General features: G+C 38.4%; 1 protein-coding gene across 5 annotated transcripts in view; it reads right to left on the bottom strand.

Annotated features, from left to right (window-relative positions):
• RERE (arginine-glutamic acid dipeptide repeats) overlaps positions 1-25363 on the bottom strand; it is a 255060-nt gene that overhangs the window by 102273 nt on the left and 127424 nt on the right. For 4 of the 5 annotated variants that reach the window (XM_042794277.1, XM_033007501.2, XM_033007502.2 and 1 more), the window contains exons 4-7: positions 22756-22861; positions 21175-21271; positions 17415-17519; positions 87-135 (exon numbers count right to left, since the gene is read on the bottom strand). In XM_042794277.1, coding sequence (XP_042650211.1) covers positions 87-135; positions 17415-17519; positions 21175-21271; positions 22756-22861 — 357 coding nt within the window. Of the gene's footprint in view, positions 1-86; positions 136-10660; positions 10817-17414; positions 17520-21174; positions 21272-22755; positions 22862-25363 lie in introns of those variants that run through there. The other variant, XM_033007504.2, reaches the window with a different exon arrangement.

Here is a 25363-nt window from a genome sequence, read left to right as displayed (position 1 = left end):
ATATAATTTTAAGCAAGTGTCCTCTGAACAGATCAGGTGGCAAAAGCATGCCCTCCGGGTATTAGAATATGCACAAAATCCCTTACCTGATGGCTGGGTCCTACTCTGATTTCACCTTGGGTACTGTTTAGCCTCCTGATACGTAAAGAAAGAAAGAGTAATGAGAAAGAGTTACAATTAATGAAATTTAGGATCATATTCTGTATTTTTTGTCAGTACATTTTCAATGCAAATGGGAGAGAAGCAAAAATAAAACATTATTAATGAAACAAGAAAGAATATACTCAGGTGTTATTACAGGCTACACTGCAATCAGCAAAAACCACCCAGGCAAGTTTGGAACTTTCAGTGAAGCGGCTGAAGTCAAGAAAAGGATTGGTGTGATCTATCCTCACAGTAGCAAGAAAGCATTGGGCAGCTGATAACGGGGCACCCATCTTCCTACTTGCTGATGTTTAGATTTCATGCAATACAGAAGCAGCACTGGCTTCTAATCAAGATCCTTTACAAGCCTCTATGGCTCAGAACGGCTCCATGCTTTAGCCAGCCAACTCAGAAGCCTGCTGAGCAGAGAATCACCTTCCAACAAGCATGTTCTTTAAATCACTTATTTCAACACCAGACCTAAAATAATGCAGACAACATGCTAAGCACTATGCTACAAATTCAAACACAGGAAATGCCACATGCCTCATGAACATCTTTGTGGTCATTTTCATGTTGAAAGAGAAAATATCTTAAATAAAAATATTTGGGGTATTAATCTTTGAAGAACAGAGCCTTGCATTACCAGAATTGGAAAAACTAATTCCTCTTTCTCCAGGCAGAATTCATGAAAAACCATTCAAGGTACTTTGGATCTCATGCAAAATTACCTAGCTCTTCTTTTAACAAGTTAAAATTACTATTTCTGCTGTTAATTCATTTGCTAACATCGCATCACATAGCATGACACAGACACACAGAAAAGTCTAAAAGGCAATAAAAACATGCCTTGTAACATTTGTAGAAGTGAAGTTAATTCAATTCATCCAGAAAGAGGGCTTCCCTTCTACATAATACACTTGGCCCCCATATTTTTGAATTTTATCCTATTTTGAATTTTATTATGTTTTCTATATTCTATATTTTAATTTTATTATATTTTGAAATTAGATAAGAGACTTCCAAGTTCCAAATGAACTGTCCTACATGTAGTGAGAATTATACTCTGAGGGGGCTCTGTGCTGCTCATACCATTGGTTGGAGTTACTGAAACATCACATTTATATGGTAGAAAAAAACCTATTTTTTCATGTTGCAGAAGAAATACCCTGGGAAAAACACAAGTTAAAGGTATGGCAATATAAACCAGAACAACATACCTGACATTACAGAATTTATTTTTCTTCCTAAATTTCAAACAGACTAACAGAGTAAATAAAGCTTCATAATTGAAAAGTACCCTTTGACTCTTCCTCTTTATTAAATTTATTACAATATAAGCAACAAGAAGGCATACGAACAAAACTATTTAATGGAAATCCTAATTTCTCAAGGACTACAGTTGAATTCATGGCACCCCTCTGCTGTAATCTTGCATATCCAGCTCTTGCTAAAACCCAGATGACTATAGTCTATAAAGGCACTTGGGCCTGAACACTGGTATTTAGGATACCGAATGCGACTACTTTCTTCTGAAAACTTAGGTGGCCCTTCAAGTCTCATGTAAAATAGCATTAAAGAACACAACCAAATACAAGGAAATTCAATATCCTTAAGATCAACATGCTACTTTTCCTATAAATTGTTCTTAAACAGACATCTTTGTTTATATTCTGCATATTACATTAAAAGGACAACAAAAATCAAAGCTGTTACGAGACAAACTTCTGAATTTAGATGTCTTGCAGTTATTGAAGTGTTAAGTGAGTCAACACACTAGCATGGAAGAACACACACATAAACCTAACAGATCACCGTCATTAACCTGGAAAGAGCAAACTTGAACTGATCTTGCTGTTTGCTGTTAGAGGAATAACGACATAATTTTACAAGTAAGCTGCCACCCTGCAGGACTTCCTATTCACCTTAGTGCATTCACAGTGATCATCAGCAACGACTAAGAAAGTTTCCTTTAAACTTCAAAAATTAAGAATCCAAACCATTAAATACCATTTTAAATCAAAAAGGTTACTGGAGGGTTGTTGTTTTTTGGGGGGGTTGGGGTTTTGTTTTTTTTCACATGATCATTTGCATATCTTTATGAACATTTTCACCTCAAAATTTCAAAGGATGTTGCATGTGTGTATTGAGTTAAACATGACCTTACTGACCACTCTGAAATGTTATTCATTGGTGCACAAGTGGGTAAACTACAGCAGTGTATCTGAACGGACCTCATCCAAGACAACAGGACAGGAGAACATGTCAGACAGGGATAAACATAGGTTTCGTAATACTCCATCCTCAGTCTTGATGTCTATACAATGCTACCTCCCTGGTAAGCAGATCCACTCTCAAATATGTGCCAAAAGTCTCCTAAAAGGAGTGAGAACATGGCAAAAATGTTTTTCTCCAATGCATATGTTTACAAGACATGATCTGACACTGTTCTCTTGTTTTCAGGTTATGCAAAGAAATGACTGAAGTAGAAAACCAATTTGATATTTACAACAAAGTTATAAATTAAATACAAGGGTACATTTCTTTCAGCTACAAGGTGTCAGAATTTTTCCCTGTGAGGAACAAAGGGAAAATTGACAACAGAAAATGCTGATGCTCTTCCTTTATTCCCGGAATTCATTTTAAAGCCGTGCACATCTCTACTAGTCACTGCAAGTCAAACTTAAAACACATCTATGCAGTTTCTGCCAGCTACAGTACTTCACACCAGCCAAAGGCCACACAAACTATTTTCTGTTTAGATAGGAAAACAGACAGCACTCCAAATATCCCCCCAACTCCCAATTTCCTCAGTTGCATCAAATAAAGAAGTTAAGAATCAAGACTTATCCTATAAGTAGTTGCAAAGACAAAAGAAAAGTTTTGGAGGGAACTTCTGCTCCTACGAGGAGTTAGCTGGGGAAATTCAACGAGGCTATCCAATCACGATTCCTCACATGAAAATGAAGTGTCAGGATTAATATTTCTGCGTGCCCTTTCATCACTCATTTATCATCTCCTTATTATAGTCACACCCTAAAGATACTTCCTCCTCCTGCCCCAAAAGGTAGGGACTGGGCTGAATTAAGCTGCAGGGCAGGAAGCTCTCTCAGGCTGCCCTACAAGACACTTGTTTTTTTAAAAAGGGCACAAAGCTGATCACTCTGCAAGAGCACACAATCTGTTAAATAATTTTTACTGTTTCCACGTCCCCAGGAATGGGTTTGCAAATGGAAAGAAAATTCTTGCTATGGAAACTAAAATGCACTGTAGATTTTTAAGCTAAATTATATTGGTGGAAAGCAATTACAATAATAATGGAATAGCACTCTGTGTTTATTCTACGGGCAAGAAAAAAGACGACCCAACACTGTATATGAAATCTGACACAAAAGAGACTGATGTAACAAAGCAGTATCCATAGCAACAACAACTTAATATTTCAGTCCTCTTCAGCTGCAGTGGATTAAATATAATGACAAGATGTTCCCTTTGAAAAGTAACCTGTTGCCATGACAACGTTGTATTCTGCAAAGTAAACAGGGGCTGGTCAGAAAGGAGATGGAAGCCTGCGACTGAATATCAAAAAGGCAAGAAGCTTCTGTAGCAGAGCAGGGCCAAACAAGCATTCTCTAATCCGAGAGAGGCTTGTTCCAAACAGTTCGGAGAGAAGAGAGAGGATGTTCAGTTCAATAAAGCTTTGTCCTTTCAATTCTAAAGCAACAGGGGAGGTTGGAGGTTCAAGGCCAAAAGCAGCACCACTGAGAGAAAACAGTTCAGAGGTGAGGATGAGAAAGGAATAGGAGGCAGCACAGGGTGGTGCAGAGCTTTAATTTACCAGCTTTAGAAAGAAGGAAAGAGAGGAAGGAAGGCTGGCAGCCACAGTTCCTGCACCATTTCCAATACAGAAACAAGTTTAACCCTCTCTATTTATCATCCACCTTCTTGCCTACACTCATACCATTTCCACAAAACCCGGCCCAACTGGCAGCCTCTGTCCATGAAAATAACGCAGCATTGTCGTGCCACTGAGGACTGAAGCGTGGCCACAAAAGAACTGCTGCAAGACAGAGTCTTAGCTGCACCGCAGCCTGCCAGAGCAGCTTTGAGGATAACTTGGGTTCAGGACTTGCAACACCGACTGCTGTTACGGTGCTGCCAGAGCCAGGCAGGATTCAAGGCCGGGAACTCGCAGCAGAACTCTGCAGAGCTGAAGGCAATGGCAAAAGGCATTTGCAGATTTCTGCATAGCACTTCTCTACACTGTCCTGCCTTTGTCCTGCCCTTGACATGAATCCAAGTCAGTTCTTTACCCAGCACATTTAATGAAGAACTTTGCGAGGAAGCCAGGCTTCTGAAAGGAACTCCCACACGCTGATCCCTTCGAGGTCAGGGATCCCGAGTACAAGGCGGAATCTTAGAAACTGTGATATTGCTTCTTTCTTGTCTTCCCTTTTTACTACCAAAGTTCAGCAAGAAACATGCTATGCAGTAATTGCACATTTTTTATACTGACTTACATGCCTGAGACAGGGTGAGGGAGGTGCTACTACTGCAGTATCACATCGAATCAACTATGTACTTCTTCACTCCATTTCACCCAGCAGACAAGCTTTAGTTTTGTTCTGCTGTGGTCACCACACACCCAATGCTCTCCATCACATACTGCACCTTCCACCGGCCTTCTGAAACACCTGCTCCTTGCCAGCAACAGCTCAGAAAACATGACAACAACTTACTACTACCATTAAGTTTAAAAAACAAACAAAAAACCCCACCACAACCCAAATGCCACAAATAGGATGGCATTCTGTGCTACCCGTTTAACCACTACTGGCATAATCATTCCTGATTCTGTATACTGAGGTGATCTGTAGTTAAGCTAGAGGGCTGCTTCAACACAAAAAGGTTTTTAAACTGGCCAAATCGCTCAACCACAGACTACCTTTCAAACAGCCTTTCCGATTCTCTCTGGAACTCTCCAAAAAGGGTTTTCAAAACTGGCTTGATAAAATCCACTGCCCGCTGTAACATATGCGTATCACTAACACAAACCTCATAGTGCAAAGGAAGTTTCTACCATTACACTAGAAGCTCTGCCAGCCTAAGCAGCTCTCGCCCTCCTGGGATATGGGCTGCAGGAGGGGACAGAGCCCTCTGAAGCCAAGACCACAACAGGAACTGGAATAGCAGCTGCTGTGCAGGGACAGATGAGCTGGTAGCTAAGGAAGTGTGCAGAAACAGTTGAGATGGTCATTATTTTTATATGACGAAAGATTAAAAGAGGAAAAACACAGCTTACAGATAGGATATGCAGGGGTTTGGAAGGGGTTGGGGTTTTTGTTTTTAGTAAGCAACAAGAAGCTATAGCACTAAACAGTGAATCTTATGAGATTTGGGTTTATTTACAAAGCCCAGGAAGAAAATCAATGACTTAATAAAACCAAAAACAGATTAGATATATGCATTATAGGCTGAACAGATTATAAATGGTAATCATACACTTTAACACTGATGTAGCCAAACAGTCACTCTAATTGGCAAGATAATCAGTTACATAAATTGAAAGCGTGATACAGTAAGGCAATTCTGAGATATTTGTGATTTCTGTAAAATTAATACAAATCTGAAGTAGTTAGGAAAGTGTCAAGAAAAGGCTTTTTTAAAAATCCTTTTATGCAAATGGTCCAACACTCAAGATGAAAAAAAAAAAGCTCTTCAGAGGCAGTTCTAAAAACATCTGGCAAGGATCATTTTGTTCCATCTCTAGAGGGACAAAACAGGAGAGAACAAAAATTACTCCACTCCAACTTCAGCTGGTTAAAAAACAGTTTATCAGGGCCTGAAAGGGACTGGAATTACATTGAAGAGATCCATTTTGTAGGACATTGTTTTGGTTTATTCTCTGAATCCACAAAATAAAATTCAGAACTTCCCTTGCTCTGCTCCTCCCTCATCTGATGCTATGCAGGCTCTATCTGCAAAGACTTAACCATAAAAAAAGAGCTTTACATACATTTGCGCCTCTGCAGCACTAAAGAAGTCTGAAGATTTCACCACAGTGATGCAAAATAGACTGCTCACAAACACAGTAAGCCTCTGTCATACATCACAGCTCTGCTCTCACTTTCTCCAAGCATCTGCTTATGGTCACTGCTGGGAGACAATATACTGAGCCAAATGGATCCTCAGTTTGACCCAAGACCACCACCTTCATGCATGCTATGGTACATTAAATAGTTCAAAATACAAAAGCGACAGTGAGGTTCAGGCCATTCAACCTTTAACCAAAAACACCCCACAACTACCTCCAAGCTGTGAGTTAGGTGCCTGAGGATAACAGAATTGGCTCCTTTTCCCTCTCTCCCACCCCCAAAAATAAACCAACAAACAAAACCCAAACAAACCAGCAATTCTTACTTAAAGATAGTGAGTTAGTTTACATTGTTATGTTTTCATTGTATGAGGACCTATAAAAAATTTACAGGTTAAACAATGGCTTGTTAGGTTTTTCCAATGATTATTTTCTACATTAAAAAAATTTTACTTCCTAGTTACCAGATTTCCTGTGTCCAGCTTGCACTTGTGCTTCACACCTTTTTTTTAAGCAAGATTTTTAAATCCCTTTTCTAGAAGTAGTATCCTAATGCTCAGAAAATATTGGTCAGCCTCTAGTATAAGTTTTGTTTAAAGCCTGTTGTAGCACTGTGTTTATAATAAAAAAAAATGCACATGCAATTTTGTGTTGACTGAAAAATCAAACCTGTATTTCAAGCAAATGAACTTACACAGGAACATTTTTAGTGATTGCTCAATCTAAAGCAGGAATGAATAAACATGTACTAACATTTGTATCTTCACTACAAGCTTGCACCTGCTGACTGATTGCAGAGCCAGAACTTTACCGAAGTGGAGGACTTGGTGTCCTGCACCCATTCTGCTGTTTGGAGAAGGAAGTAGATGCAGAAGTTTGAGTCAGACAGAGAAAGCTTTTTCAAGACAATGTTATTTTTCATCAGGCTTCTATGTGAGAAAAAAGACTACACAGTCCTTAGAAGTAATGTCCCCCTCTACTCTAAAGGTAGGGTGGAAGTGATCATAACACAGCCATTCTGAGACTTCAGTTATTGTAAAAGAAACAAGAGTTCTCTCCACATAGAAATTACCCATGTGAGTTCACCTCCCTAATGATTGTTTTCCAATATTTGTTTACATTTAAGTAAGGAAGACACCATTGTTTTGATCACAAGTTCAAAAGAAAAAAATTTGTGGAAACTTCTGCATGATGCAAAGTTTATGATCTGGTCTACATGTGATTTTAATAGAACCAGAATGTTATTCACAAGCAACATATACACCGATAAGTAAATATGTAAATGGAACTATGTTGCTTTAAGTGTTTACCCTGTATTAGCTTCTAAAATGGCCAGGCAGTACCTTTGCACTTCCCAGAGCAAATATTCACTATTAAAACAGACTATATACTACATCAGCACCTGTACACTATATACTACATTCAGCACAATCACAGTTTATATGCAGGACAGTGGAATCCAGCAGCAACCTAGCAGTTAATTTATTTTCCATAAAGCTTCATCAAGGTTAGATGAAACGATCTACCACTCAGTCTCTCAGCTTGCTTGACAACACAAATCTTCAGCTTCCTGGAACAGCAGATACATGGAAAAGCAACAGAATGTGTCAAAGGTGATAAGCATGAAGAATGTGAGGCATAAAACAAGATTGAAGATACCCCTAGTTCTGCCATACACCTGGAAATACAAAGCTCTAATTAAAACAAATTACAGCCTAAAGAATTGGAAGGAAGGAGGAAGAGGTAATCTTACTGATTTAAGTCTTGAAGAAAAGCTAAAATGAAGCCAGAACAAAGGGAAGTAAGACTATCAAGTACGTAGCCACTATTTCTTCATCCCAAGGACAAAATACAAGCACTTCCCATAGCATATTTGTAACTTCAAACAGTTGTTTGGAGTGGAACTGTAACTCACCAGACCACCTACCAACAGTCTCTGAACTGGAGAGAATCTTCTGGGCATCCAGCCAGCTTAAAACTTCACCATTAGTAGTAACTGTGTGAGCACACTCCACAGTCTGATCAAGGAGAGCGGGGCTTTTCAACATATGAAGAACTATTGCCAGTACCACAGGTACCGTACAGCAGCCAGCCTTACTTCTCCTACCACCAAGGAGGTTTTGGTTTGTTTATTTCTGTTTTCTGTTCGTTGGTTGGGGGGCAGGTAGGGAGACTGGCTTTCTCTTTGTGTTGTTGCTTTTTTAAAACCAAAGCGTAACAGTCTTGTACACCTACGCACAAGCCTAAGAAACTGCTTTCGTTATAAAAACTGGTTTTGTTACTGGCTGACCAACTCCACAACTGGCAATGCACGTGCAAAACATTTGTGTTGAAACATGTGGAAAGGAAAAATTGAGATGTCAAAAAGCACTGAAGGTCTGCTGCGAGAAGAGTACTACCACAGGGAATAAAAACGTCTATACATTTGCTAGGAGCAGGAACCCTCTGATTCTACACGAACACAGTACAGGCACCAGAGGCATCCATCAAGGGGGAGTTCTGGGAGCCAATACAACAAACATGACATCCACAAGTTCACATCTGGAAGTGATTAAGTGAAGAATGCCTTATTTGGCATGTTATTCCAGCAGTGTTTGTTTTGCCAAATGTAATACTTTTGTTTGATAATCACATTTTGTCATTACAACCTAACTGTTATTTTTTGTCCACCTGTGCTATTGTAAGTTAATCTTATAGCTGTTACAAATTAGCATGACCAAATTTTCATTTTAAGTTTAGAAATGGCATTTTTCTTCAAATGTTTTTTAAATGCATGCACAAATTATCACTGAAAAACAGCACAAAAGCAGACTTCTTTGTACCCTCCCCATCCCTCAATGCATTCTCTTCTGCTTATAAGTCCGCATTTAAAACAAAGGTTAAGGACAAAGGTGTCACATCCCTATATTTCTACAGAGCAGTGTCATGTTCCTGTACATATTCAAGTCACTCCTTTATTAGGAATAAGAATGTTTCTAAAGCCTAGGGCCCCCTTCAACTACGAGGTGATTCAAACAGACTGAAGTTTGAGGGAGTTTTGCTCTATAACCATTAGCATGATTTTGCTTCAGCCAATGGCAAAAATCACCAGTGATCCACACTAAATAGATGTCTTGATTTTTATGCTCAATGGGTATCAAAGGAAATGGAAAAGGGAATGACACTTTAGAGAGTATACAGATGTGGACATGGCACTAACATGGGCAAAATTACGCAGTCTTATTCATCGTTCACTCCTCAGCTTCTGTCAAGAGAAGGAAGGCAGCCCCAGGAATGCACCCCGCACAGGTGAATGACTCCGTGCAAGGCTACAAGTCGGCCTTCTGCTCTAAAGCTCCAGAGATGTCACTATGAGCAGCACAAACCATCCTGTCACCTTCAAACTCCATACGTTCCAGTAACTCGCAAACAAGTTGCCCTGATTGAAGTATTTCTCATGAGCAACAGACCCCACAGTGCCGAGATCCGCTCCGGGCCGGGCAGAGGGCCGCAGCAGAACAGCACCCAGTTCTGCGCCAGTCCAGACACTGTTGTGAATGAGAACATGCTGCAGAACCACGTTTATTCCCCTTCAACACACCCAAGTCCTCCCAAACCTTTTTATATTTAGCAGTGACACGTCACTGATGGCTGTCCCACAAGGACCTCAAAGCCAGTTGCAACCATACTATCGTTACACAAAACTGTAGAGGCCAAGTCCTCTATTGTGCTCAGATCAGCCTGAAAATGTCAGTGTTTCGCTAGCCTGATAAAACCAAAGAGGGTATTGCTTACACAACTCTCACGTGATGAGCTTCTCAATGCGTAAGGCGATATTGCTGCATTTTAGATGCTTAAGTGTTATTTGCATGTGACTGACAAGCAAGCAGAACCATGCTGGCTACTTTTTTATTATTTCTTTTTTTCCTTAATACTTGACGAAGTATCAGCAGGACCACTGCCCCTCAATCAAAATGAGAACCACCCCATCCCCAGAGCAACCAATGGCTGCTGATCTACGACCCTCCCCGTAACATTATCTAAACAGTCTGTTGCAGGCCCAAACATTTCCTAATAGCCACTTCGGCAGCACTGCATCCTGCCGAGAGCCCCTGCAGCTCCCTACAGACCTGCCACAGGGCTGGCACGCAGACAGCACAACTGAAATTAAAACTGCACCACGAAGGGGGGAAAAAAAAAAAAATGAAAAAATAAAATAAGCCCACACAGCTTCAACGTATTGCTTCATGCACCCCTTAGCCAGCAGATTCCCTGCTCAGTGCCCTCATGCACCATACGAACAGCTGCACAGCAAAGCTGATGTGATTACAAGGTTCTGAGGAACATGCAATAGTAATGAAATGATTTCATAAACATTTCAGAAGTCACAAATAACAGCAAAAATCATCATTGTTTAGGGGAGGCCAGAGTGATGTAGCCTACCTGCAGGGGCTGAATGGATCATCCATGACTATGACAGGCTCTTGTGGGTTTAGATGTATTCCTGAACCCTCTACTTAACAGCTAAAACTCTGCCTTTTCCACTCTACCAACTCAAAATGGAGGCACATGCAGTCTGAGAGACCTCAGAGAGCTTTCACTGAGCTTGTGCTATGACCTAAGCCTGCACGCAGAACGCAGAAACTTCGCCCTCGGACTGACAGGACTGAGCATGTGCTGTGACCCTCCCTCATCCACACACTGTCTTACAACGCAATCAATCTCAACCCCGCTGTTTCCGTAAATAAAGCGCACTGAACAGCCTCCGCAGCTCCGCATACCAAGCTAGTGTGCAGGGAAGGGGGCCTTAGCTGGGGGATCTGATACAGCCAACGCGCCAGAGCAGAGCGATTCCAAGTCTGCAGATCTGGGTTCCAGCACTTTTTTTTTTTTTTTATACCTTTTATACCAAGTGAAATCCACGGCGATTTAAAACAGGCTTCTAAAAGCAGTTTTTCCCCTAGTTTGTGATTAGCTTTTAAAAAAATTACATTTATTAAAAGGCTTAGTGGTTTTCACAGATGCAAATGACAGACGCTTCACATTTTAATATACGATTTTTTTGTTAGGAAATGAAGCAGCAAGCTGATTCACAAAATATGTTCATTCTACCTGTCAATAATGCAATATATGAGAACATTTAAAGAATAAGAATTCTCAGCAACAGTGCCATTGCCATTTACAAGCACGTGTGAACAGAAGGTGAACCCAAGAGGAGCCAGACTTGACTCACTGTTTGAACTTCCTTCATCACCCTTGATTTTTGGCATTCCTGTTTATTAATGTAATTAAAAACAAATTCTTAGCCACCCGTCTCTATGAAGGTAATATCCCTTCGCCCTACAGCATAAAACGCTATAATTAGTATACCTGCCTCCATTTTAGGGCATCTGAGATAGCTGATTTTACTGGGAGGCTAGAGAAGTATAAAAAGTTTCTCAAATTTTGGAGTTGTAAAGACAGAAACTGATTAAGCAAAACAGATCAGTCCTCAGAACCAGCCCCAAATTTCTCCCTGACAATAATTCAGTGAGAAAATTTTATTATAACGTGGATAGATACACCTTTCTTGTTGCCCAAATGATGCTACCTCCCACCCCCTTTTTGGAAACCTTCACCAACATAGTCTGGCTCCTTCAATGAAACTGCAATAATAATTCAACATTCAGTAACTTGAGCATTTCAGCTACTGTGACTCTGCTGAAACTATCTGATGCTATCAAAGCTCATTAGTAAACTGAAGGAGCCATTCCCTAAAATACAGGATAGAGTGGCTTGGCTCACACTTGTAAAAAAAAAAAAAAAAAAAAAAAAAAAAAAGACAAAAAAACCCAAGCAAACATACACACACCCAACCAAAACAATAAACAATTAAAAACAAATTTAAAAACCAAACACAACCAAGTATGATAAAAGTTCCTATGATGCTGGGTTTCTTTTTAAATACTAAGCTATACTAGGCTATGTATTTAAAACATGCAGAAACACAGTGAAGTTTTATAAATAGCTTTAAAACAGAAAAAGTACAACCAAACAAACAAAAAAGAGACACAAATCCACCATAACTTTCTATCTGCTTCTGTCATAAAAAAAATTACAGGGGGTACCACAGGCAGAATCAGACTGACCAAATTTTCCCAGACTACAGACAAGAAAAAGGTAACTACTCCAAATACATTGCACAGTCTTTACCAGCTAACCGATTTAAGCCAGAACGCTTATAAGGCCAAATATATCTAGTGTTCATTTCAACTACAGCTGAAACGTATTTCTAGATTTTTTTGTTGCTGCTGTTCTGGATTGGTTTTTTTCCCCTCAACTTCACAACATGAACTTGAGAAAAAGTTCTCAGCTTTTATTCTACCCTCCAGTTCAGAGGTAAATTAAGATATGGACACACAGAAATAATATATTCCAAATGTTATTAAGTGTGATATCAGACAGAAAAAACAACCCAAAGAAGTTATACATCTATTTATCTAAACACAGTTTTTGTGAGGGTTTTTTAAGGAATCAACTGCAACTTCCAACACAGGACGATATCTACTGACATGAAGTGAAGGTGCTCAGCATCTTCTATAATTCTTTCCCGGGAATATTAGACAAGAGTGATACAAAACAACTTTGTTGTAATTTAGTAAGACATACAGAAGCCATCTGTTTCACATCACATGGGCATGCCATACAAACAGTCCCCAGTCTCCCACATCAGGAGAATTCCTGGTTGTATTTAAAATTGCTAAACCTATTAAAAAAAAATTGGATTTGTGACACACTGTAGGAATTCTCATTTAAACAAAGTACACCACAAACTCTCATTGTGTTCTACTAAGAGTAAGCATAACAAGAACTCATTTAAAGGCTCAGATTTGAGACATAAGGATGGATACATTCAAAAACCTTTATGATCTTTCCACCCTCTATCACTGCCCTAAGTACTACTGTATGTATAGAATCAAAATATTCTGACTGCTAAAAACTAACCAGACAAAATAATCAAAACAGTGAAAAAAAGCTCTGCAGTTCTCTTTAGCCTCTGTTCACATTTTGGTTGTAGATACCAATTTGTCATTCAACTATAGTTTTTTCAAAAGGGCAAAATTAAGAGGAAACTTTGAAAATCCTACTTAAACACAACTCCACACTGACTTCTTGACTTTGTAAGAGTATACACTATTCTTTTCAAAAAAAAAAAAAAAAAAAAAAGGCTCTTGACTCAGACTTTCACAGAAATCCCCTTCCAGACAACATAAAATAGTAGGCCATGAAGGACAAGGGGGGAAAAAAAAAAAAAAAAACAAAAAACAAACAAACAAAAAAATCCAGCAAGTCACCTTCATTTTCACCGTAGGGAACATTCATCTTAGAGACACACAAATGCTCATTTAGCTTACAACATTACCCAACAAGAACACTTTACAAGAAAAATATTAAGAATAAAGGAACAGCAAATGTTGTGGAATAAAATCAGACAAGATCCTGGTCTTCCTAAAACATCTATTTCGAAAACTCACCCATGCCTTGAATGTTTAGTATTTTGTTCTACAACACAAAATTATGTTGGAGAGTAATTTTGATTCATGGCCATGAAAACTGTTTGTAGAGTAATACCTGATTATTTCTAGTTCTAAGTAAAAATTCAGTAGCATTCACATCCATGTACATTTACAGATGTCAGTGTCAGACAAAACTTCAAAATGTATTTATTTACTCCTGAGATGAAAGAACTGATTACTTAGTACACACCATCACACTACAGAAACAGGCCAGTACCACTGGTGGCACGTGGCATGCCTGCATCCTTGTGTAAGATGGCTCAGTTGTTTCTGTCAGTCCATACAGGGTGTCAGAGTACAAAGGGAAGGACTGGAAGAAGTTCTTGCCAGAATCAGCTACACATGTCACTATACTATGGATCAGATAGGAACTAGAGTTAAGGGGAATGAGTAGTAAGATATGAGCTGGTGAAAAACAGCTGTCTAAGGTCAAGTGGCATGTTCAACAGCATCCCCGAGCCTTGCTGCATATTTTTTTCTTAACAGGCAGAGCTGATTCCCGATTCAAATACCAAAATCAACTGCTTAACTCAACCTGGTGCAGTTACCCATGAGTACACAGGGTCTGTTTTCCATTGTCCATTAATGCTTCTTGATTGCTATTCCACACACTTTGAAATGCTTCTAAACTAATTTCAGGGCATACACAATTTACCTAACACTTCTTTGATAAAGCATCCGTCTCATCTGGCCATTTGGGGAACCCAGAAGTTTGAGTGAGATTCCATGTTAGTGGAATCAGTCTATGTCAGAGCAGTCACTTCTCTGCAGAGACATGAAATTAATTATTTTAAAGTACTTAGCATAAAATGAATTTTCTTCCTCTGCTGGCAATACAAGCTTAGTGGATGTATTCCACACTTGAGAGCCAGGAACATATTTCAAGTCTACTTACTAGCTTGATTAACACTCTATTCAAGGTGATAACACCCAACCTCTAGCTTTAAGATTAGTTTAGGTTTTTATTCCACAATCAGATTTTTCTCACTGATGTGAAAATTACTGAAACGTGGCAAGTAATCTTCTACCAAACTGTAGAAAAAAACCCTAGCCTGAGCTACACTGTAAAGAAAAGATATCCCAAAACACACAGGTTTACCACTTCCAGACCACAGAACGATCAACAACAGGATCACAGTTGATATTTCCCAAGTTAAACCTATATTCAGCAAGCTTTCAAATAGAAAAGGACAAACGAACAAAGCATACTTTTCTTCAGCACTGCATGCTCCAAGAACAAAACAGCCTCTCATTACACATCCACCACACCGGTGTTTTGGATGTTTTGGGGGTCTGGGATTTTTGCTGGTTGTTTAGCAAAATAGAACACATGAAAATACAGAAAACAGTTGAAATTCCCAACACACTGAGATGTATTTGAGAGTCCTAAAGAGCTTATGAGCATCTTATGCTGAACACAAAATAAAATCACTCAAACAGAAATATACCTTTGTAGATGTAATCCACAGCTCAGGCTTGTTTAGTCTAGGAATATATGCTACTACACATTTCTACAAGTCAGTGAGGGAGCCACACCACAGTATTCAGAATCTTACCTACAACAAACCTATTACTTCGAACTACCATGAACATTTTCCACCCCCTCCATGTGAAACAAAACACTACATTAGATAAGCAGATGAAGTTAAAGACAAAGTTTTGTTTTTCTAGATAAACCACCAGCAGGTCATCCTGGAATGTGTGTTACAATACTTCTACTTCCAAAAGTAAAATAAATATACAATTAGGCATTCAAAGCAGCATGCATTGTAAAGCAGTAGCAAACACACAGGTCAAAAATAGTCAAGTGATGTAGACTCAGCTCCTTTTTCTAAACCTCCCCCCATTCCAAGAAAAAATATAGACTCGAAGAGCTAGAATTAAAAACAAGCAAACAAGCCAAAACCAAACCAAACAACAAAACCCCTAACTGCAACTAAAGAAAAACCTAGTTTTGAGAGGTGGCTAATGTGAATAATTAGCTGATCACTAAGTGCTATGCTTTGTCATTTCATTGATCTTTTCAGCCTCAGTCATTTTCTAATAGCTGGAAGAATTAACAGCTACTTACACACAAACAGTAGGTTTAGAACTGCACTGACAACTTGCATAAATGGCATTTCATAGGAGAGATCAGCCATTAGACACAGAACTTAAACACTAATACAAATAGTTCATTTAGCATTCACACCCTCAAAACTAAAATACATTAAAGAAAATTAACGAGCACGGTCCTGAATATCAGACATGAATCATGACAAACTTCATAAATGCCTCGCCCTGTCAGAATGCTCGAAAAAAATACACAAATAAGGCTAGAAAAACATTTTAACATATTGCATTTTAAAATATTAGAGGATTTCATGCCCTTTTCCCAGAGCTCAGCACCATACCCCAGCAAGATTGCCTCCTAAGGACTTCCACTGACAATACCTGCTCTGAATGTAAACTGAATCAATAAAGAGAGTTTACCTAGGCCAATACCCTGTCTCAGACATATGGTCAGTTTAAGACATGACAGAGTAAGGTACAGGAAGCCTCATAAATAAGCAATTACATAATAATATGCCCACACAGGGAATTTCTTCCTAACTGCAATCAGTTAGTGGTTGACTATGCCCTGAAGCATAAAGATTCATATCTGCATTAAAACCAGTAAATCTACCATGTAACAATTCAAATATTTATTATTTATATGCCTATCTAATCCCCACTTAAAATAACACTTTTCTCAACAATACATCTGGAAATGAAGGTCCACAGCTAATTTCGTTTTCTGCACTGAAAGAAACAATTTGCAGTCAGCACAGACCTTGCTGAGCCCTGTTACTCAAGTCCTTGTAGAAATACTCCACTAGCCAACAAAGTCTTTATGGCTGGTATTTGTAAGGCATTCTCTGCATTTACAAAGCTACATAAATTAAAAAAGAGTTATGGTTTGGACCTGAAAAATATTGAAGGTACAGTCTAGTACCAGCTTTGCTCTCCCAACACATCTGACAAAGATAGGTTGGACAACTCCCAGGTAGTTTGAAAGAACTGCAGAATGAAAAAGCATGCTAAACATACCTTCTTCAAATATGTATTTACTCCCCCCCAAATTTTTTTCTGTACTTCTAAGCTGCTCTAGGCCAGCAAAGCATAAACTAGAGATTGTTGATATAGGACCTTCTATGAATATTTGCACATGAAAGCATGACCTTACACACTTAAAAACTTTCAATTTGACTTCTTAAAAGTGTCTAAGATTCAACATAGCTTATTAGAAGATGTGAAGGTATTTTTAAAAGTATTTTCAGGGTTGTGCATTTAGCCAATGAGACGGCTAAGAATTCCTGCTGATGTTTGCAACCTTTAAAAAATTGTCATAGTTCTAGAAAACCTGTTTTGAAGCAGTACATTATTTACCCAGAAGATGCAACCGGATGTCATGACTCATTGCATGGTTTTCTTATCTACTCTTAATTTTTCTCCTACACATACACTCAGCAGGAAGATTCAGCTTCTCCTTGCATTCCCTTTCACCTCACCTTCCTATCAACATCATATTTGATTTTAACTTCTCTTCCCTTCAGTAGTTTTCCTGTTCCTACAGGCTCAGAGCAGTGGTAAAGCTTGCCTTGAAAAGTCACATCACTTACCTTGTCTCTGGATTATAGCCCAGTATGTAGAAAAATGAATCCACTCGGGCTTTAAACTCTCTAGCAGCAAATATGTCAGAGAAATGGGAGATATTACACTTCCCTCTGAAAGAAAGAGGGAAAATGGTATTAGTATTCTATCTTGAATAACAACTGTTTTAATTAAGTGCCACTGCAATCTGTGTATAAGCCGCAGACATCCTTGTGTTCTCATAAATGTCTAAACCATCATAAATATAAGCCTGTTGTAACAAATAACCACGCAGAATCTTCCCATGGTGGAAAGGGAAGAAAATTCAGTTACAATGTCTCAGATGGTGTTCTACAAACATTCATTAATTCTCATTCAGCCAGCACACAGTCCCAAGGAGCCCAGATTTAATCAGACTAACAAACAGTATCTACCCTAGAAATACAATCTGAAAAATGTCTTATTTTTAAAGTTTTTGCTGTACTAGTACACTTACGTCTTTAAGGAAGATTCAAAAATTCTACTAATGACATTATTTGGGAAGTTAGCTTTTTATTTAGAAAACTAAATAAAACATCACTTTAATACTTCCAAATAAAAAGCAAAGCTATGCTGTTTTTAGCAAGACTGCAATCCTAACAATGTGAATTCCCAACACATAAAAGTTTCTTCTTTCTACTTTCATACATGTGAGAGTAAAACACAAAGATACTGAAGGAAAAGAAAAAAAAAAGAGAGAGAAGGGAAAAGAAGATATAATATCTTGTTCTACAACAGATTGTTAATAATTTTTTTTTAATATAGTTTGTTGATGAAGTCATTATCCTTAAGGATAAGCATGAAGACTAGCTGTAAGAAGTTGCATCTCATTTCCTCAAGGGTTTGTTGGGCTGTTAATGTTCGACAGCTGCTCGGTGTTCTGTCATTCAATGCATGGCAGTTTACTGCCGCCAAGTAAATCAGATCAGAAGCCGGCAGAGACAAACAGGCCAGACAGCCAAAGAGTTAGTGCATTTTATCTACAGCTGATTCAATGCCATAAACAAAGCACGTGATTTTGCTCTTTTTCAGTATGTCAAGCTTTCTAGTATTAATACAGATAGCATCTCTTTTCACTTGCATTTACTGAATAGTATTTGCTATTATAGATAAGCTGCTATGGGGCTTATTTAACAGTGTAAAAAGGTTTGCCAGTCTTGGTTAAAATTGAATGAAAAGTGCTATTGCCAGCAGTACACCAAGATGAATAATTATTTTGCCTGTAATACTACTGGATCTGGTTGCCTAGTCTTCTCAGCAGAGCTGAAAAGCACTGCATGCTTGAAAAACTGCACTAGAAAGCTGAAATGCTAAGCTTGCTTCCCTTCCTAATCATTCCATGGCAAAGCACCTCCAAAAGGCTTGCCAATCAACAGCCACTACGAACTTGGCCTTGGAACATAAGCTCTCCGATACACAACATCAACTACTGCAGGTGAGGGAAAAACACACCAGAAGCATGAAGGATGAATAAAGTTGCTGGCTGTTTTAAGACAAAATCAATACGGCTATCCTGTGAGCAGAGGCCGCATAACTGTCCCGGTGACTGCCTAATTCCCAGTCAGCTGCCTTTCCAGCAAAGGACAAAGCAACGCCGGGTACTGCACAGGGCATGCCAGGCTGTCATGGAACATTAACAAGGTCCATAATTGAGATGTCACACAGAAATACTGAACACCAAACATGTTCACTAATATTTATTTTATCCCTGGTGGCTGAAGCTAGTTTCTGAGCTTAGTCATTTAGAAAGAAAGAAAATAAGAAGTTGTATTTGTTTTGACATTTCACGTTAAATTCATGTTTTAGAAGTATTTTGGGGAAAAAGATTTAGTTTCCTTTCAGTAATTCATCTGACAGTTAATAAGCATTTTCCAGATAAGCTTATATTATCTATATTCATGAAAGCAGTACATCTTGTTCAAAGCATTTCAAACAAGTAGTACTACATATTACCACAAAGATTTACCATGTAGGTAAAAAGGACGTAACTTTTATTACATACTTCCCACAGGGATCTATAAGAATCCTCTAGTTAAATTTTTCCACTGGTTAGAACAGAAGATTGGTAGTTATAATCACTGGTTTTATTTCCCAGTTTGTCATCAATTCATGGTGTGACCAGAGCCATTTGTTTGCAGAGAACAGAGAAATAATGTCATATTATAATAAATTAGAATTTCATGTTAACCCTCCCTTCACGCATCTCAATACATTCTGCTGAATCTGTGTTCTCATACTGTAAGAACTCCACACGCAGTTACCCTTATGTTCATCTTCGACACTGAAAATTACTGACATATATTAACCACAAATTGCTAGAAAAGAATCAGCAAAAATATAATCTTTATCCCACAAAAGCCTATTCTCTCAATTATTTGCATCTTTAGATACCATCTACAGGCCTGTAAGAATTATCAAAAGTATTAACAATTTGGAAAACAACAAAACTACAGTGAAACCATATGCCAACAAAAAGAAACAAGACTGAAAGGTGCCTACGGTATGCACTTCCAAACAAAAACAAGGCAGAAAGCACCAGACAGGGTGATGAAGTGATCAGTTTGGTCTCCCAGCAGCCTTCACTCCTTTCGGAAGGGGAGAAGGTTATTTTTCAAGCTTGCCTGGTATACACATATATCCTATTTTTATCTTGCCATTTTTATCTTTTCTTTAAAGAAAAAAACAAAAAGGATATTCAAGAGAAGTTAAAATCCTCACAGGGAAAATTCCATACACATAGTTCAGCTTCTCTCTGTTTAAGCAGACAGTTAGATTTCCAAGATTGGTTCCATCAAGACAGCCAACCTCCTGCTAGCTTGTTTCTAAGCATGCTGATTTAAAAGTGGAAGGCGACCTCTGTAACTCAGAAAAGGCACTGTGGAATTTCATGAGATTATAGTACACCACTGGAATTTTCCGAGTTTATAAAAAAAAGTCTAATATGTAAATCAAAGACTTCTTCCCACCCATATAACAGAAGTTGCAGCTAGTTTGTCTTCAAGTAAGTGGCTTCAGCAAAGTAACTCTGAACAAAAAAATGTCTCCAGATGGTTCTAGTGAAACACCATCTGAGCATTATTATCAGGGAGATTATTCAATTTGCATTTTGACAATATCCATGCATGTTTGGCATATTGAAAATCTGCTGAAAAATAATGCCTTGCTGTTTCTATTTGAAAACATTTTTAAGTAATGGTGTATCCCTTCAGCCTCATTCAAGTTTAGCCACTGAAGTTAAAAATTTAGTGAGTAAAAAGAGCAGCAAGCTCCAGGGAAGGGCAGATAGTACAGAGAACAATACAGGGGTCCATTACCTCCTGTCTGTACAGCTAGTTTTTAATGGAGCTCTTAGCTGAGCTGCAGCAATGGCAAGGGCCGCAGAAAAAGGCTTTAATGCAATTTAATCAGGGCAACATATTAACAGTCACTTTACTAGAAGATGCTATTGTTAATAGTGAAATCAAACACAGAGGAGGGAAGGGTAGTATTTCTGCAGGAACTAGCAATAACCTAAATTGGCAATGATGGGAAACAGTATCTTCTGAGCAACATTGATTAACTGAGATTAAAATGAGATTGTAGAATTACAGCTCCTTTTTGAATGAGAATAGATAACAAGTTAATTACTGTAGGAGATGAGAAAGCTGCACAGTATGCTAATGATCCCCACACAAAACCAGAAAAAGCACCTCTCAATAAGGTTTTTCTCATCTGCCTCTGAGACATTGCACCACATCCTCTGTAGCTTACCTGAGGGCAGCAGCGTGGTAAGTGTCGACATAATCTGAAATGAAGAGCTCTCGATTCTTGATAACTGGGTCTGTAATAACAAGCTCTCGTCCAGAGTCTGCCAGAAAGCAAAAACACAAACAAAAAACCACCAACACATTAGCTGTAATCTGAAAGCATATACCGTTGCTATTTTGCAGATATTTTTTACAGGTCAAAATTTGAGGAGGTTTCTTAGATACAGACTCCTCACTGTTAAAATGACAACCATTCAGATTGTCTACATGACCTGTAAGGTATGGAAATAATGTGATGCCCATTTTTACACATTAACTCTCCCTTGCCCTATCTAAAGAACTGCTGAAGGGAAAGAGGTTTTAGGGGTACTGGATGACACTTCTTATCCACTGAACATGACAAGTGATCACCCCTAGGTGAAAGGAACTAAACAAATTAATTTGTCAGACTTCTGGTTTCCAGGTTAAGGTTTTGTTTGTTTTGCATATTTAATTGCAAATCTTCAATAAAACCTTGACAGCACTAACTGCCTGGTGGTCTGGCTTTGAGATAAATATTCATATTCAATTGCAGAAGATTCTCAGTGTTAACAAAAAACTGGAAGACAACTTTTTCCATTACTTCTTTATAATACTGTTTGAAGAACACACAAAAATCCTTCTCCATATGCACAAGAGCATGATATGAAAAAGCAGCCACCTTATCAAAAATGCTCACTTTTGACACTGTGCCTATAATCCCATAGTTAAGTTTCAAATAAATTAGTAAGAGAAGTGTTAGACTTGTGAAGCTTTTGCTAAAAGCACACGCAAAATGTCCTTAATGCCTGCAAAAAGGAGAATGTATGCTCAACTTTATCCTGTCATGCACCAAAACGTTGCTGTGTTCCATATTTCAAGCATCAACTTTTATCATCACAATTCACCTTGAGTATCTTCAAAATTTTAACAGCTGCCTCAAGGAAATTTCCTGGTAAGAGTAGAAGCAAATGTTATGTCTCCCCTAGAGGCGAGAGATAAATGACACTGGAATATGTACTAAAGTTTCTCCTGCTTCTATTAAATCCAAGATCACACTTGTTTTTGCAAAGAGAAAAGGGAGAAAACTCAGCTACGAGTGGTTCAGTTACATCACTTACTGCAATATCAATCACAGTGAGTATTCATACATGAAAGTTAGCATGAATATAAAAAACGTAGTTCTCATGACACTGTGGCAGAATCATAAAAAACAGAAGAGATGCACAATTTCTTCAGACAACTTGGTCTTCAGCCAGTTAGGTATTAGTACACTGTCCAGAAGGCCTACAAAGGATCAGACATTTTTTTTTGCTACTCTCTCAAGGCATTAGTATAATAGAGTACAGTATTTAAATCATACCTGAAATGCATCTGATTATAGCTATGGTTAGTTAGAACAAACAAGACAGGTAAGAAACGCTACCATCAGTCCTCTGATATAGTGTTTTCATCAACAGTCCTTGCTTCGTATCCCTATGCAGAAGTATTCTTGCTTTCTGGACTGTTAAAACTTAAAATTCAGAGTAGAAGTAAAGAAAGCCTTACTCTACAGAGCCTAACTTACCATTCTCATTGTGTCTGTCCTGAACCAAATGCTGATAGACTGAATCTGGGACTTCAGACTGGCGATAGTACCATTTGACATTCATAAGGAGGTGGTCCCGTTTACTCTGAAAAAGAAGGTCTAAAGGCATTACTAAAAAGGAAATCAGACCACATCTGACACAATCTTCTAAGTATAAAATTTGTTTTCACACTGAAGAAAACCTGAGGCAAGACCCAAAAGGGAGGAAAACATATTTCTATGATAACAAAAGAAGGGCAGTGTGCTAATGACAGAATGCCTTTCAAACTAGACAAAGGCAACAAGAACCTACTGCATCATCATGCAGTTGTATCTCTCTATACATCTGACCAGCAGATACTCAGCTATTCACCCAAAAAGAAGTGGCAGGGATCAGAAAAGGAAATTTTGGCCTCATGCAATCTGATCTTAGTCTGCTAATTTCTACAAATAAGTAGTATTTATGGCCAAAGAAAAAAGAATACCAATAGTAACATAATTCAATGCAACCATTCTTAAGAGTTGTAGCCAAGAGCCACCAGTTTTTTTTTCCCAAGGACAGATGGATTCCAATGTATCATAGATGTCCTTTACTACGATCCTTTACACAAAAGAATAGGATGCTGCACTTCGATCCCAATAATTATATGCTCTGACCACTCATATACCTCACACAATCAACAGTAAAACTTACGCAAACTATTTTCCTCAAGTGCTCCTTTTTCACTGGAGAATCCAGCTACCAGCTTGTTTCTTCCCAGAAGTAAACTGAAGCATAAACACCACTTACAAAGAATTTTTAGATCAAGTTACTACAGACTCTCTGCTTCAGTTTATCTTTGAAACCCTCGGTAGCCAATTCTTTCTACTGCTCCAAAAACTTGAAGAAACAGAAGAAGGCCTAAAGGGAAATTCACATTCTTTTGGCATGAGGTAACTGCAAACACCGTTTGTTTTTTCTGGACTACAGTTCTCTAGACCCTTCTAAAACTGCTGTTGGAATATTTACATTTAAAAGTTAAATCACAGGTTACTGGACCAGAAAGTTCATATCTTTCCTGTTTGCATCAGCCTAGTTGTTACACCAATTTCCACCCTTTCTGCTCAACAAACAACATCAAAATCTTTCCATTAAATGCACTTCTTGAAGCCTTTGATTGAAAACGCATGTAATACCACAAAAAAACTGCTAGTGGCAGCATTGTGCCAGAAAAAAGTTTGTTAACTAATCCACCACTACCACATGTGCTCTCTGTGCTGAATGCCACAAAAAACGTTCAAGAACATACTAAGCATATTCGTGCTGTATAGGAGAAACGTGAAGCTTTTTTTTTTCCCCCGTCCCTAAATAATACGTTTGCAAACAAAGACAAGAAGCTTCTCTGAAGTATGAAAAAAAAATCAAAAGGACAAAATCTGAGAAGCAACACTGATTTCTGCTGCCTGCTGTTCAAATAAAAAAAACAAAAAAACAAAACAAAACAAACAAAAAAAAAAAAAACCACAAAAAAAAACCCCACATGGTTGCGGACTTTCTTGTTCTCCTGAAATACTGAAATATAGTTCTGTACATCACAGCTTTTATGATTAGTCTTTCTGAATTCTGAAGGGGAAACAACCCAAACACACACATTTCTGCTACCTGCTTGCTAAGAGTTCATAAATTCTACCTGTGCTAGTAAGAACTGCATGCAACAATGATGAGAAACATTAACCCAGCATCTCTCTGCAAATTCTCTTTGTGTTTCTTAGTTGAGAGGAGAAAGTATCCCTTGCATAACACCTGAAAGCACCCTCCAAAAGCATCACTGTGGCACAAGAACTATCTACTTGTATGTACAGACAGTTTACAACAAGCTTCAAAAGCTAATGCTTCAATTTTCTTGGTTTGTGCCAGTGAAGTCAGGTGTCTTTCAAGTAATACAACACTCCAAGGAGCACTGTAAAGGAGGCATAAGTACATATACGTATATGCAACCGTGAAGGAGGACTACAAGAAGCATTATTGGATTTTGTTGGTGCAGATGGTTTTCAATAGCAAATTACATATAAGGGGGGAAAAGGGGGACTGGGAATCTACCCTGTGCTCTGCCAGGGATGGTGCTTACAAATAAATGCTTATCTATAAACCAAATCATCAGAAGTCTAAACAACTACCAGTAGCCAGTGGAGAGTTCTGAGAAAAGGAAACAAGTTGCTGTATCTTAAAAAAAAAAAAAAGAACGAATCATGGAGAAGACAAAGGTAGCAAATGATGAATGAGTGGATAGATCCCACCTCCTGTGTAACCTCACAGCGGTTCTGCTAGAGGAGACAGTTTTGCAGAGAGAACGCTGGAAGTGTAAAAATTTCATGTGACAGTATATTCTTTGCATATGCACACACTGAGATCATATTAGAGCAGAGGGAGGGATCAAAGCTGTCACATGTTTTCATTGTCATGCCATCACACAGAGCTGTGAGACAGATGATCACAGTTTTATTTTGAATTAGGCCAAGACTGTAAAGGACATGGTGATGCAACCACTTCCCCGTCTCAGTTGCTTATTCTATCATAGCACAGAATAAGGCTTTTAGCAGCACAGGGATGAAGCTAAGGTCAACACTT

This window comes from Tyto alba, unplaced genomic scaffold, assembly GCF_018691265.1.
Source record: "Tyto alba isolate M040663 unplaced genomic scaffold, T.alba_DEE_v4.0 Super-Scaffold_20000042, whole genome shotgun sequence".
Classification (NCBI taxonomy): Eukaryota; Metazoa; Chordata; class Aves; order Strigiformes; family Tytonidae; genus Tyto; species Tyto alba.
The sequence above is the reverse complement of the archived record's forward strand: the minus strand, read 5'-3'. Positions and strand labels throughout refer to the sequence as shown.